The sequence below is a fragment of the Panthera onca genome, chromosome C2, assembly GCF_046562875.1.
Source record: "Panthera onca isolate mPanOnc1 chromosome C2, mPanOnc1 haplotype 2, whole genome shotgun sequence".
Lineage (NCBI taxonomy): Eukaryota > Metazoa > Chordata > Mammalia > Carnivora > Felidae > Panthera > Panthera onca.
In genome coordinates, this window is record NC_138347.1 from 73471491 (window position 1) to 73485301 (window position 13811).

The 13811-nt window shown below is 51.2% G+C and overlaps 1 protein-coding gene across 1 annotated transcript in view; it reads left to right on the forward strand.

Annotated features, from left to right (window-relative positions):
* XXYLT1 (xyloside xylosyltransferase 1) overlaps positions 1–11128 on the forward strand; it is a 169935-nt gene extending 158807 nt beyond the window's left edge. Inside the window, exon 4 of the mRNA XM_060639578.3 lies at positions 8712–11128. Within this exon, the coding sequence (XP_060495561.1) occupies positions 8712–9108 (397 nt within the window). The 3' untranslated portion in view covers positions 9109–11128. The remainder of the gene's footprint in view (positions 1–8711) is intronic.
* The last annotated feature ends 2683 nt before the right edge of the window (positions 11129–13811 follow it).

A 13811-nucleotide genomic window follows, 5' to 3' on the forward strand; every position in this document is an offset into this window, starting at 1 on the left:
CTCTTCTGCCTGGCTCCTATGACCATAAGCAAATGTTTCATATCTCCCCACCATATTTTGCTCATCTATAACATGGAGATCATACTACTTACCTCATTTGTGTGTTATAGACATTAAATGAATCAATGCATTTGAGGACTTAAAATAGGAACTGACACACAGTAAGTACTCCCTATTAGCCATCATCATGATGATCATTCCTCAAAGTACCCACACTGCCACTCCCCCTACATTTCTTCCCTCTTTAGTCTGGCATACACATTCCTTTCCCTCGGCGTATAGACTCCCATCCTGTCCACATTCTCCCCAGTGCTAAGTGTCCAGCTCCTTGGTGTGTATCACTCACCTCTGTCAAAGTCTGTTGCCTCCTATAGCATTTCCAAGTTCTCATCCTCTGCAGCTTTTAATACTGCCATATTCTCATATGCAGTGAGAATGACCCCAGTAATGGGGGCAGTTTAGGGTGGGAAGGGAGCCAGGAGGATCCAGGGAAACTAATGATCTAGAGAATAAGGAGAGGTGGGCCCCCAGAAATTTCCAAGGAGCCGGCGAGTTGGTTCTGTGGGGGTACGCGCAGGATGATGCAGTCAGAGGGGACCTATCCCAGCTTCCCATTGTCACTGGAGCAGAGTGCCTTCTGGTGGCGAGGTTCACGGAGGCAGAACTGAGTAGGTAGCTCAGGTGGGGTTTGAAGAACCATGACACCCAAGGTGAGGCCATCATCATGACCAATGAGATTATTGAGGGTGCCCCTAAGGATGGAGCAAGTGGAAGAGGGTTTGGATGGTGGGCATGGCGACGAGCGAGGGGGCAAGGAGGATTCAGGCTGTGATGGATAGGGGACAACTGCTCTGGAAGTGGGGGGTGGGGTGGGGAAGCAGTGTGCATTGCTCCCAGGAGGCCTGGGAGGAGGCGGCATGATTGGTTTCTGCTTGGGGAGGGTGGGGGCTGAGATTCTTAGTACTGTTTGAGGTGTCATTCTGTCCAGATCAGTGAATGAGAAGCAGAGAATGGGCAGTTGATGTCAGCAAAAGGGTTTGGAGGGCGGCATCTAGGGAGAGAAGGCCTGGAGACCCACTGGATTGGTTAGGGATGAGGGGGAGGGAGAGGGGGAGCAAGTTTGGGGACAGTCAGACTAGGTCACAGGGCTGGGGACGGGAGGTTGGAATGAGCACAGAGAGCCCACAGGCCCAGCTGGAGGTCTGCATGGCTCCTCGGGGATTCCCACAGCAGATGGATGGCCCACAGCCTGAGTCGGTACGGGCTGCTCAGGCCATCAGTGTGGGGCACAGGTAGCTGGGCTACTCCAAGGTTCTACATCTCTCCTGGCTCCTCCTCTTCCATCCCCAAAATGTTGGAACTCCCCAGAATTCTGTCATGCTTGCTTCACACTCTGCGCTTGTGACCTGTATCCAGCCCCAGGCCCAGCTGGCATCTGTTCAAGACTGAATGGGTCATTCCCTTTTATCCTCTTAGCCTTGCCCTGGCTGTTAGTGTCCATCACGCATGAAATAGCCCAGGCATGAAGCCCCTCCGAGCTCCATCTGCCTGCTTGAACCCTCCAGTGCCCCTTCCTCCATTGTCTGTCCCTCCCCAGCCTCCCCTCCCCGCCCCATGCAGCCATCCAGGGCCTAAACCAGTTCTGGCACATCGTGCTCTAGAGCTATTTGTCAGAGAGAGTGACCATGAATTCCCCAGCCCACCCACCTGTGTTCACAGCTCTGGGGCAGCAGGTGTGGGAAGAAGCCCACGTGGCCGGGATGTCGAGGCAGGCTGGGCCTGGGCAGTGGTGGGTGGGCCCTTGCATGCTCCTTGGCTGTATGAGAGGAGAGACTGGCCCTTCAGAGAAGGGCATCCCACCCTCCTGTGGGCATGGGGGAGTGGGCAGCCTGGGGCTCTGGCTCTGCCCTGCCATGGGAGGCCTCGGGCTGACCAGCAGCCCTTTCAGAGGTCTCCGGGGGGAAGGAGGACTGTGGGCATTTGGAGGGCCACCTTGTGGCAGGTTAGAGGCCTTCCTGGCAGGGATGTCTGCCCTCCATGATTCCACTGCTGCATCCTGCAGTGAAGACTGGTCATAACTGGTGCAGCTTTGGGAATGAGACAGTGTTAGTCACCTTTATTCTAGACTTCATGAAGCAGGAAGCCATATCACAACAGAAGCCTCTAGATGGTTTCTGGCTGGCGAGGTGGACGAGGGTTGATCTCTAAGGATCATCACACCATGAGAGGAGCCTGGGCAGGGTGGGGTGTCTGCCCTTGTGTGGCAGTCAGGGCCACTTCTCAGGGGCATGGTGCTGGGCATGGTTTGTGCACACATTTGCTCCTAGAGTCCCACTTATAGCCCTGTGGGTCTCACCCCCCACCATCTCCATGCCCTTGCTGAGCAAACCAAAGCCCTGAGAGGCCCAGGGGCCTGCACAGCTTGCCCTTACCCCGGCCTCCTGATTCCAGATGCAGACCCCTTCATCTCACTTCATTTCATGACTGCAGTATTGGTGTATTCACATCGGGGTCTCATCTCCTTGATAGACCACTGGTTTCTTCCTTGCAAGAATGATCTACTGGCCATTGTATCAGGGTCCGTTAGGTGCTCCGTTAATGATCGCTGATTGATTATTCTCTCAACTCAGCGTGTTGTCTGGTGTTCCTGCACGGCTCCCTAAAACTAGGAGACATTGTGGACTTTCGGGCATCTCTCTGCTGGCCAACTGGTGTTACATAAGCTCTTACCCACCCCCCACCACCATACCCACACCCACATTTCTGAATCGCTCTGCTTTTCCCTACAACCTGTGTGTTCAGCTGCAGACATCTACCTCCTCCCTACCTCTCTCACCCTTCTGGACAGACGTGACCCAGCCTGTCATGATGGCCTGTCTCGGCTCCCTGGGAGTAGCGGGAGTCAGGGAATTTGCTGAGGGCTTCTCCAGACTGCACAGGCGCCCTCCTCGTCCGGACAGTGAGAACACAGCTGAAGATAAGATGCACTGTTTTCCTTCATCTTCACTGTTGGGGAGTGTATGCCCCCTTCCCCAGTTTATATGCCAAAGTCCTAATTCCCAGTGCCTCAGACTGCGACCTTGTTTGGAAATAGGGTCGTCACAGATGTAACTAAGATGAGGTTACACTGGAGTGGGTAGGCCCCTAACCCAGTATGACTAGTATCTTAAAAAGGGGGAGATTTGGACACAGACACACAAACAGCAAGAATGCTATGTCAAGATGAAGGCAGATATTGGGGCAATGCTTCTAAAGGAAGCCAGAGATTGCCAACACATCACCAGAAGCCTGGGGAGAGGCGTGGAACAGGGTCTTGCTCAACCCTCAGAGGGAACCAGCCCTACTGACATGTGGATCTCGGATTTCCAGCTTCCAGAACTGGAGAGGATCGGCTGATGTTGTTGAGGCCACCTGGTCTGTGGCACTTTGTTAGGGCAGCCCTAGCAGACCGCAGCAGAGAGCTCAGCCATCTTGTAGTTAAAACTGACGAGCCTGTCGTTCAGGTCATAACAGAGTCCTCCCTCTAGAAAATTTGGCTCATGTTATAGCTACCCCAGTGCACTGTTGTGACCTCCTCCCCCAGCGAAAGGCTCCAGAATGGCATCCGGAACACACAGATGCTGGGGAGGTATGCTTAACAGATAGGAACCCCTGTCGCCCTCCCCTTGTCCCCCAGACCATCCTCTGCTCATCTCACTCCCGTGAACCCTCATTCTCTCAGAGTGGGGCAGACACTGCAGAAATGCCAGGAGTTTGCAGAGGAGGCTGCATTCATGCCTCTGGTGCAGGGAGAGGCAAGTGGAAGGCCCCAGTGCCACTGCCTTCTGGAGGAGGGCCCCCAGCAAACCCCTACCATGTGGCTCTCCTGCGGGGCAGTCTGCTTCCGACACTCCTGGCTCTGCCCAGGTGCCGCCTGCCTCAACCCCTGCCCTGTCTTCCTCTCTCAGTTCTGGGCATATTGTGGTTGGAAATCCAGTTGCTGGCCCACAAACAGGGCTGGTCTTTGAAAGCAAACATATGTTTCTTGTGAGGTCTGCAAACAAGGGTGAACACATGCCTTCCAGCCTGCTGCCCCAAGCAAGGCCCTTCAGTCATTTAGGTGCCCAGCTCCCCTTCCAGGTGCAGGCGTGTTGAGCTTGGAAGAGGTAGTCCCTGCCAGGTGGGAAAGCGTGAACTCTGCGCTTCTTGAAAGGCTGGCACTAAGTGGCACCGCCCCACCTGCCCCAGGGCTCATTTAGGGCTGGGAAGGAGCGGTTGCCTTTTCTGAGCAGAGGCATTTGTGGAAAAGGAAAATGATTAGCCTGGGATCGTGGGGTTGCCTTTTCAGCGGTGTGACTATGGACAGCGTCATTTCTGAGTTTCAGCATCCTCCTTTGTAAAAAAGGAACATGAGCTAAGAGTCTTTATGTGTCTTCAGGTTCGGGTAGTCTGGTGGTTCCCGGAGGGGTCCCTCTCGTCTCGGTCCTACCGCCAGAAGTCCGTGTGACTTTGGGAACATTTCTGTACAGCAAAGCTAGAGACCTAACTTGCTAGCAAGGGATCCTGATAAGGGTCAGCTATACTCCTGGCAGTAAGGAATGCCCCAGGAAAATGGCCATTTAAAGCTTCATGGTGGGGGTGCCTGAGTGGCTCAGTCGGTTAAGCATCCGACTCTTGATTTTGACTCAGATCACGATCTCTCGCTTTATGAGTTTGAGCCCCACACTAGGTTCCACACTGTTCTGCCTGCTTGGGATTCTCTCTCTCTCTCTCTCTCTCTCTCTCTCTCTCTGAAGAGTCTGTGCCCATCTCCCAGAACTTCAGCCCAAGGTAGGACTGAGAGACATTGTCCTTGCTCTGAAATCATCCCCACATCACCCAGAATTGTCACCTCACAGGACCTGGGGTGGATGGAACCCTGGGCTATCACTGAACATTGCTTTTCACTCCTGGCCTTTCCTCTCAGAGGACTGGAAAACAGGTCCCCTTCCAAGTCAAACAAAAGCTAATTGGTCCTGGTACACAAGCATGGGCATAAAGGGAGTAGTGTTTCCTGATTCCAGCCTTCACTGATTAGACAGCATCCAGACAGTATGCTTCCTCCGGGAAGGGGCCCAGCCTTGCTTGCTCATTAGTGACTTTGCCCTTGACTCTGATGAATACTCAAGGGGTGAGCCACAGTGAGGAGAGGTGCCATAGACATTGTTGTCCTCACAAATCTCAGAAAATGGAGCCTTCCTTACCTGAGAATCTAGAGCTTGAACTCAGCCTGAGTCAGCAGGGTCTTCTAGAACCTTCCTAGGGAGCTCTATGCAGACTGTCCAGGCTCATTGTATGTTCCCATCCTTGCTTCTCCCGTCTTGAAAGTGAAAGTGGAAAGCTCTGACCCTTAGCTAAGAAAGACCAGCCCAGGGGAAAATCATGGAGAGATAGGCAGGGCAAGAGAGTCTGTGATTTGGGATGGTGGGAGGAGAAAGGGTTATTCGTGACAATGAACGTGTTTCTTTCGCAGGGAATGTGAACTTTAGGCTCTCTGGCCAGGCTCTCTTATTGAGAGACTTGCTGGAGTGACTTTGTCAGTGATCAACAGGGAAGGACTTGAGAGAGGAAATGACTTTGTTTTCAAAATGATTTCAAATACTTCTTTCCATCAAGATGGGTTTTCTTCGTGAAAACTAGTTTACTCATTTTTAATAATGTTTTTTATGATTGTTAGTTAGGACATACTCACTAGAAAAAATTTAGGAAATTCATTGCCCATAACTGGAAGAATGTGCTTGAAGGTTCTTAATTGGTATTTCCCCAGCAAGGCTTGTTGATTTCTAGAAAGACTCAGTATTTACAATGGGCCATCTGCACAGGGGTTTGTTTTGCAGTTTGAAGCCATCCCTGAAGGGAAAGAAATCTTATCCCCTCTAATGTGGGTCTCCAGGTGACAGTGGAGGATGGGAACAAGCCTCCATAGAGGCCCAAGTCCAGATGACGAGTCAGGGCAACATGGCTGGACTATGGGCTTAGAACTTAATCTGAGAAACTTCTGGAAGCTTCAGGACTTGGAACCAGATACCTACATTCATACAGAGGTTTCCTGCAGCCTCAGCACATACCACTGGCAGTGGCCTGTGAATATATACGGCCAGCCCCAGGCCCTGTGAGGAAGGCAAGGATCTGAGCCACTCTCTGACACCCCTCAGAGAGGCTCTTGGGGCTGACCTCCGGTCAGTGAAGCACCAGCAACCTCTGCATCACCTGTTGGCCTGGTTCCCAGAGCCTGTGGCCTTGGGTATGTCAGCCAAATTCAGAAATGAGATTGAGCTCCAAATGCTGCTCCTGGAAACTCGAGCCTGTGGAATCTGAGCCAAAAGTGAAAGGGGACTTAGGGATCAGAGGCCTCATATTCGAGTCGGGCCTGCCCCTGATGCCCTGAGAACCTCTCTCCCCTCGATGTTGGAATGCAGGCAGTAATGTCCCTGTGTCCCTAGGAGCCGAGGTGGGGAGTGTAAGAGGGCTCTGCCATCCTCATGGTGCTGTGGCAGGTGAGGAATTAGCAATCCCACCCGGTTAGGCCGTTTCACACGGGGCCAGAGCCCCTCACGTAAGCTTCGTTTGGTAGAAGCTTAGCTGGCTTGCTCCTGGACCTGAAGTTAACCATTTGGAAGAAATATGGTAAAATGGACAAAGTTGTTAGACTGCATTCCACTGCCCCCGAGATCCCATCACTGTAGGCTTTTGTGGCTAGAAGGGCTGCAGCATCTCCCTTTGCTCTAGAAGCTTATTTTTGCCAAGGTTGTTATCATCAAGCAGGCGCCAGACCTCTGTTCCACTCATAGTCCAATTATGGCAAAATTCAAACAATAGACCTGTTATTCCACTTTTAAGAATGTCCAAGGGGAGCACTTTCCCCTCACCAGGATCAAACTCTCAGTGCCCTTTGTGATATGCGAGACCTCAAGGAAGGGCTCTCCATTCCCAGACATGCAGAAATGTGTGGGAACTGGAAAATGGATCGCCGCAGCCACCGTGGGCCGGAACCCTGGTTTTCTTTCCACTGCGCCGTCCGCTTCACCACACAGATCCTGCCCTGTGAGTGGTCGGGGGAGTGACCTCTGGCAGGCCCGGGGGTGGTATTTCCAGGCTGGGGGCAGACTTGGTTTTCCCTGACGCGTTCCCCATCCTGAGGACTCTGAGGGGAAGGAGTGGGGCTAGTAAGAATGGGGGGGATGTAGTCTGATGTGGAATGCTCCCCTGCCCCTTGCCCACGACACAGGGCCTGCTGTCTCTCTTCCTTCCTGCCAGCCGTGGGCTCCACTGCTGACTGTGCATCTGGGGACATGGAGCCTGGGCCCTCTCTGCCTCCCCCTTCTGCCCACCCCTGCAGCGCGCACGGGAACTTGCACAGGCACTTCAGGGGGTTGGAGAACAGAGTGGCCAGCACTCTAACCCTGCCACCCACAAGGAGGTGTCTGGATCTGTCTTCCCTTCTCCAAATGGAGGCATTTGGATAGAGGACCTAGAAGGGTCCCTCTGGCTCTAACACCCCATGAACTGTAGGCCTAGATCAGATTTCTAAACCCGCCTTGAGAAAAATGGACACTGAGGTGATGTTCTCTCTAAAATAGCCATAATTCTACCTGGCCATTCTGTAGCCACTTTTCATCCTAAGCCATGCACTTGTGCCCAGAGCTGTTTCAAGCCTCCAACCCCTGTCCACCCTTTCAGAAGTGCTAGGCTTGGGGCCTCAATAAATGAGGCTTGTTCTAAAGCAGAAAACGATTTCGTTTCAGCCTGCAGTTAGCTTCCTACCTCTTCACCAGATTCAGAAGCACTCCTCCCCACTTCTCTCCTCTCCTTTTCAAGATCACAGTCAAAGACAAGGGGTTAGAAGGTTCTACCTGGGGCGCCTGGGTGGCTCAGTTGGTTAAGGGTCTGGCTCTTGATTTTGGCTCGGGTCACAATCTCTCAGTTTTGGGAGTTCGAGCCCCACATTAGACTTCATGCTGACAGTGCAGAGCCTGCTTGGCATCCCCCCTTCTCTCTCTGTCTCTGTCTCTGTCTCTCTCTCTCTCTGCTCCTTCCCTCATGGGGAGAGACATTCATGTTGTCTCTGTCTGTCTCTCTCTAAAAATAAATAAATAAACTTAAAAAAAAAAAGAAAGGAAAGGAAGGAAGGGAAGAAAGGAAGGAACGAAAGAAAAGAAAAGAAAAGAAAGAAAGAAAGAAAGAAAGAAAAAGAAAGAAAGAAAGCTAGCTAGCTCTATCTGGATCGTTTCTGTCTTAAGAAGTGGACTTCAGAGACAGATGCCTGGGTTTATTTAGTCCCTGGTTCTGCAGCGGCTTACTAGCTGTGTGACTTTGGGCAAGCCATAGACCTCTCTGTGCATCAGTTTCCTCAGCTGTGAAGTACCATACCATCCCACAGAGCACCTATGGTGGGGAGTAAATAAGCTGATTTCATGCAGTGCCTGCTGCTTGCTAAGTCCTATACAAACGCTCGTGATGACGTCATCCTGGAGTAGCAGAGGCTGATGGGAAGACCACGAGGCTTGCAGTAAGGAGAGTGCACCGCACGGTGCTGATTCTGAACCTCAGACTTGCCCAGTTTTCGTAGCTGTGAAACTGGAGTGAAAATGGCCTCTCCCTCCAGGCTGGTTGTGAAGCCCCAGGAAAATAGGGCCGGCAGACTGTTTCACCCACCCAAACCGGGTTAAATCTGCTCTCTTTCCCCTTCCCAGGCACACGTTCTGGCAGTTCCGCCATGAGAACCCCAAGACCCGGGTTGGGAGCCCGCCCCCCGAGGGGCTCCCCGGCTTCAACAGCGGAGTGATGCTGCTGAACCTGGAGGCCATGCGCCAGTCCCCCCTCTACGGCCGCCTGCTGGAACCCTCGCAGGTGCAGCAGCTGGCTGACAAGTACCACTTCCGCGGCCACCTCGGGGACCAGGACTTCTTCACCATGATCGGCATGGAGCACCCCGAGCTCTTCCACGTGCTGGACTGCACCTGGAACCGGCAGCTTTGCACCTGGTGGAGGGACCACGGCTACAGTGACGTCTTTGAAGCCTACTTCCGGTGTGAGGGCCACGTCAAGATCTACCATGGGAACTGCAACACCCCTATCCCGGAGGCCTAGGAACATTCTCGTCTGCCATGCCATCGGATCTCTGGATCTCCTGGAAGCAAAGGGGCGCCTCTGTTACAGGCCCCAGGGTGGCATCTGACCCTCCGTGGGGATGTCCTTTGCAATGACAGCTGCAGCTGTCCCACCCCACAGGTTGTTGTCCTGAGGCCACCCGGTGAGGCCTGGCCTACACATTGCTGGTGCTTGGGCCTTTTCTCTCCAGGGGACCAGGCATCGTGGAGGGCAAACACATAGACATCTTCCGTTGGGCTAGGAAGCGGGCATTTAAAGAGAAGAAAGGAAAGAAAATGGCGCTCAGTGCCCTTAGCCTCCAAAGAATGGAAATGCCTGGCCTTTTTTAGACCAAATATAAATTTATTTTACATTAACAAGCTTCCATTTTGCAGGAAATAACAAAACAGTACTGCTGTAGATCCCAGGGAGCTCTGAACGAGTGAGCCAGGGTTTTAACAGCCAGCCCAGAGTTTAAGCATCCAAATCAACATCAGCCTTCCACATGTGCACCCTGGGAGGCTGTGTGCTTGTTCCCGCGATGCCCACATTATCTCGTATAGGTTTAAAGGTCACCACCTCTGCGGGGAGAGAGCCTTTATGGCCAGCAGTGGCCCACATGAGGAAACTGGGCTCATTATTTCAGCCTCCACAGCTTTTCTCTCCCAACTACATCACAGAACCTCGTTATCCCTTATTCATCCAAGCCGGCTTCAGGTGACCAGACTGTGCTCAGAAATCAGATCCGCCATCAAAGAACAGAGCTTGGCCACCCCCAAGGACACGCAGTAGAGTTGTCTGGACAGGAAAGACTCATTCCAAAGAGGAGCCCAGCAGTGTATGTGCATAAACGTGTGGCCCGGAAGGGGTGCCACTCATAGGCTGATAAGCATTCAGTCTCTGTTTAAAAAAATCATCCTGTGACTTTCTTATTGTATCATATCAGATCCTCTACCTTAGAAAAAATTAGGCTCTTCTCTGAATGAGTTCCCTTGTAAGATGCAGACATGAAGCCCCTGGTGGTCCATTTTGTCTACTCTAGCAGAGGTCCTCGGGATGGGGGAACTGCTGTTAGATTTTCATCTCCTTTTATTTCAATTTCATTTACTTTTTTATTTCTTTTCACCATGAGTGAGAACAGCTAATAAATCATTTGAGAACACAATGATTATGCTGTTTGTTCTCTGATCACAGCTTACTGCTACCTGAAGGTTCCGAACCAAGAGTGTAATCAGTGTCATTCAGAGCCGCCCGCCCCCCCCCCCCCCCAAGTCCACATGATTAAGCTAAGTGTGCTCACTGCGGACTGCAGACCACGGACCACGGGGGAGCGTGTCTGAGGTGGGAGCAGGGAGGGTAACAGTGCTGTGCCACTCGAGAACCATTGCATTCTGGGTATAGGCAGGCCCGTCTGCTCCCGGGAGCAAAGGCAGTCCCTTCCCTTCTCACCTTTCCTAGCCCAGACTGCCCGGTTACATCATCCCCTGACGAAGTGGAGCGTGTCCCTCTCCTGACTCTGCTCTGACAGAACTGGTCTGTTCTCTTAGGTACTTGACTTCCTATTTATAGCTACCAGTTATTGAATGCCTGCTGTGTGCATCGTATTGGGGGATTTATGTATGCTCTTGATAATACTCATGAAAACCTCATGAAGGCAATTCAAATTCTAAAATTTGTAAGAAAATAGCAAGAGATGTGGACAGAGAGTCATTATTTATCACACTGAGTTTTTTTAATAGAGAACAACCGGGAGCAACTTCCAGTGTTGACTAGGGGAGTGGATAAATAATGTATGCTATATCCAAGGAATAAAATAATGTGGGCATTAAAATCATATCTTTAAAGAATATCTAATGCCTTGGGAAATGCTTACAATGTACTGTTAAGAATGCAAAATATAAGATTATATGTACAGTGTGATCCTCATTTTAATTGTAAGATTACATATGTGTGTGTATGTGTACATGTAAAAAGAGAACCTGTTCTGCTATATTTAATTAAAACCCATATGTTTCAAACACCACATTAAAAAAAATTATTTCAATGGGAAAAAGATAAAATGCTAAAGAATTTTAGACTCAGAATAACAAAGGTATTTTTCCTACATCAATTTCAATAATTCACATGTTTCTGTAGCCATGAGAGTCTTCTGTTATTGCAAAGAAAAAGTAAACTGGTTGATCAAAATGGGCAAAGGCCAAACCAAATCTCCTCATTTACTTTTGAGCTCACCTACTCTGGAGCTCCCCCTTCCTCTGTCACCAGTGGCCTTGGTGAACAGCAAAATAACACCCAGCGGGAAGTCCAGCCAGCCCAGCAGAGCCAATGGGCGTTCCTGTGCTGTACGATGAGCCACTTTTGGACAGATCTTGGAGGGCCGGTTCATCACTGGAATCCTGTTATCATCATTGCAGTACAAACATAACCAATTGTGCTGTGGTTAATTTGTGTGATGAAAACTTTCACTGCAGAGCATATGTATGCCTATAGGAAGGAGTAAAACAAGACTGAAAAGAACATTTCTGGGAACTAGGAAGGATTAAGGTGCTTTCTATCTTCATCTTTATTTATTTCTGTATTTCTGAATGTTAATTACTTTTGTAATAAACAATAAATGCTATTAAATTGTGGCCGCTGCCACAGGTAATTACAGGTAAGTGTCGCCCTGGCTATTCTACTCCTGGTTGGCCCTGGTTACCATTGACCGTAAGAAAACATAATCTCGGCTAAGTAGGCTCTGGGTTTTCAACTTTCCCTATGGATGCCCTAGTTCTCTAAATAAAAGTGACCTAATAATAGCATCTCCAGCCTCTGCTTTCATTTCTGATTCTATTATCTTTTGGCCTTTGGAAAGCTCGTGGGCTTGTGGAAGAGATTTATTCTTCCATGTGTGTCAAAGCCTCGCTACAGCATCCCCTTCAATAGCATCTCATCAACCCAAAGAGCAGCGTGCTGGGTCAGTGGGCCCCCAGCCAGAGTGCACCAGGGGTTTGCGGGCTAAGGGAGCAAGTTAGCTGTGCCGCAGCCCCTGCTTTGACTAAAGGCCAAACCCTTGCTCATTCTAAGACTTCCTGGCTCGTGTCCACATGCAGGGCCCAGAGGTTTGGCTGAAGGTGGAGTTTGGCAGGGCAAGCAGAAATTTCCAAGCAGGCAGGGTGATATGGTAGAGAGAGCCTCACACCTAAGGCAGAGGCCTGGCTTTGAATCCATGTTGTGTTCTCACCACCTGGGCAGTCTTGGACATCCAAGTTCACCTCTTTCCCCACTTTGAGACACTGGTAACAAGAGCTCCCTCAAAGTAGTGTTGTAGGAGGAAAGTTGATGGTAAGGTCTTGGCAAGCAGATAAATAATACGTAGACGCAAGGGGATTCTTACCACTTAAAATATCCTTTTAAAATAACAAATGACAGCCATTTGGGGCACGTTAAATGTGTTGGTGGCACCTCCCTCAGCCCAGTGGATGACCAGACTCTTGTTTGTAGGCGGTCTGATATTTTTGTTGGCCATACCACTCTGGAGAGGCCCGTGTCCAGGAAGTCAGGGGTCCTTGGATGAACCCTTCCCAACTGGGCTACAAGGGGCTACGGGATCGGACTAGATCTCCAAGCAGCCTCCCTGCCCCCAACACACATTTGTATGCATCTGTCTCTGTTCACATGTGCATGTGGCAGGGAGTCTAAATCAAACACAAGACCTCCAGATCTCATCATTTGCCAACCTGGAATTTATGACCATTCAAAGAGAGACTCACTCTCAAGGTATAGTTAGTGCAACTTACGCCGGAGTCTGAACAGGCAAAGTGAGGGATGCAGACAAACTATGGGAGGTATTTAAATCCAGAGAAACTCATTGCCATCCACGAGCCCCATGCCTCTGCCTACAGCCCCCTGGTAGCAATGGCAGCTGAAGCCTTGTCTTAGCTTTTGTCTTATTTGTCTCCCAAAGAGCCTCCCAGACAGAGCCACTTTGTAGATGGTCCCATGCCCCCACAGGCCTCACCCTGGGCAGTACTGAGTCTGGAGCCCCCAGCCGGGAGGCCTGGTGGAGCTGCCACTCCCTGAGGTACTTGCAAAGGCCAAAAAACCTTCTGGAGTGAAGGCTTCTTTAAGTGGGGCTGGCTGTGCTCCCAGAGTGTCTCCAGGTGTACCCCCAGTCTGTTGGAAATGTGTCCGTCCCCTACAGACAGTCAGCAACCTCACCGAGTGCCATGCATTCTTAGCTGGAAGGGCCTTTGCACGCCTTCCCTCACAGGTAGGATTTGCTGCAATTGTCCCCTCTCCTGGCCCCACGCCCTGAGCAGGACCACAGGAGCAGGGAGCCGGGGGTGTTTTTGGGCCTGTGCAGAGCCAGTGGCCTCACCTCCCTGACGGGGCCTTGCAGACAGCAGAGACCTGGGTGTCTGTGGAAGAAGCAAGATGCTCCCACTCCTTCCTCCTGTTTCACTCTGGGCAGCTTCCAGAACATGCAGAGAAGCCCCAGTCTCAGCTCGAGAGTCTCCACCAGTTTCTGTACTGACTTGTGAGTCCCTCGAGGGCAGGGACTGTGCCATCACCTCTGCCTGTCCCCCAGCACCCACTGAGGTGGGGCATACAGGTCCTCCAGGTGCAGAGAGCCTGGTCTGTTCAGTGTGGATTGTGAGTGAGGCCAGAAGTTCTCAGTATGTGCCTTCCACCTGCTCCGCCATGTCCTCCTCACCATCACT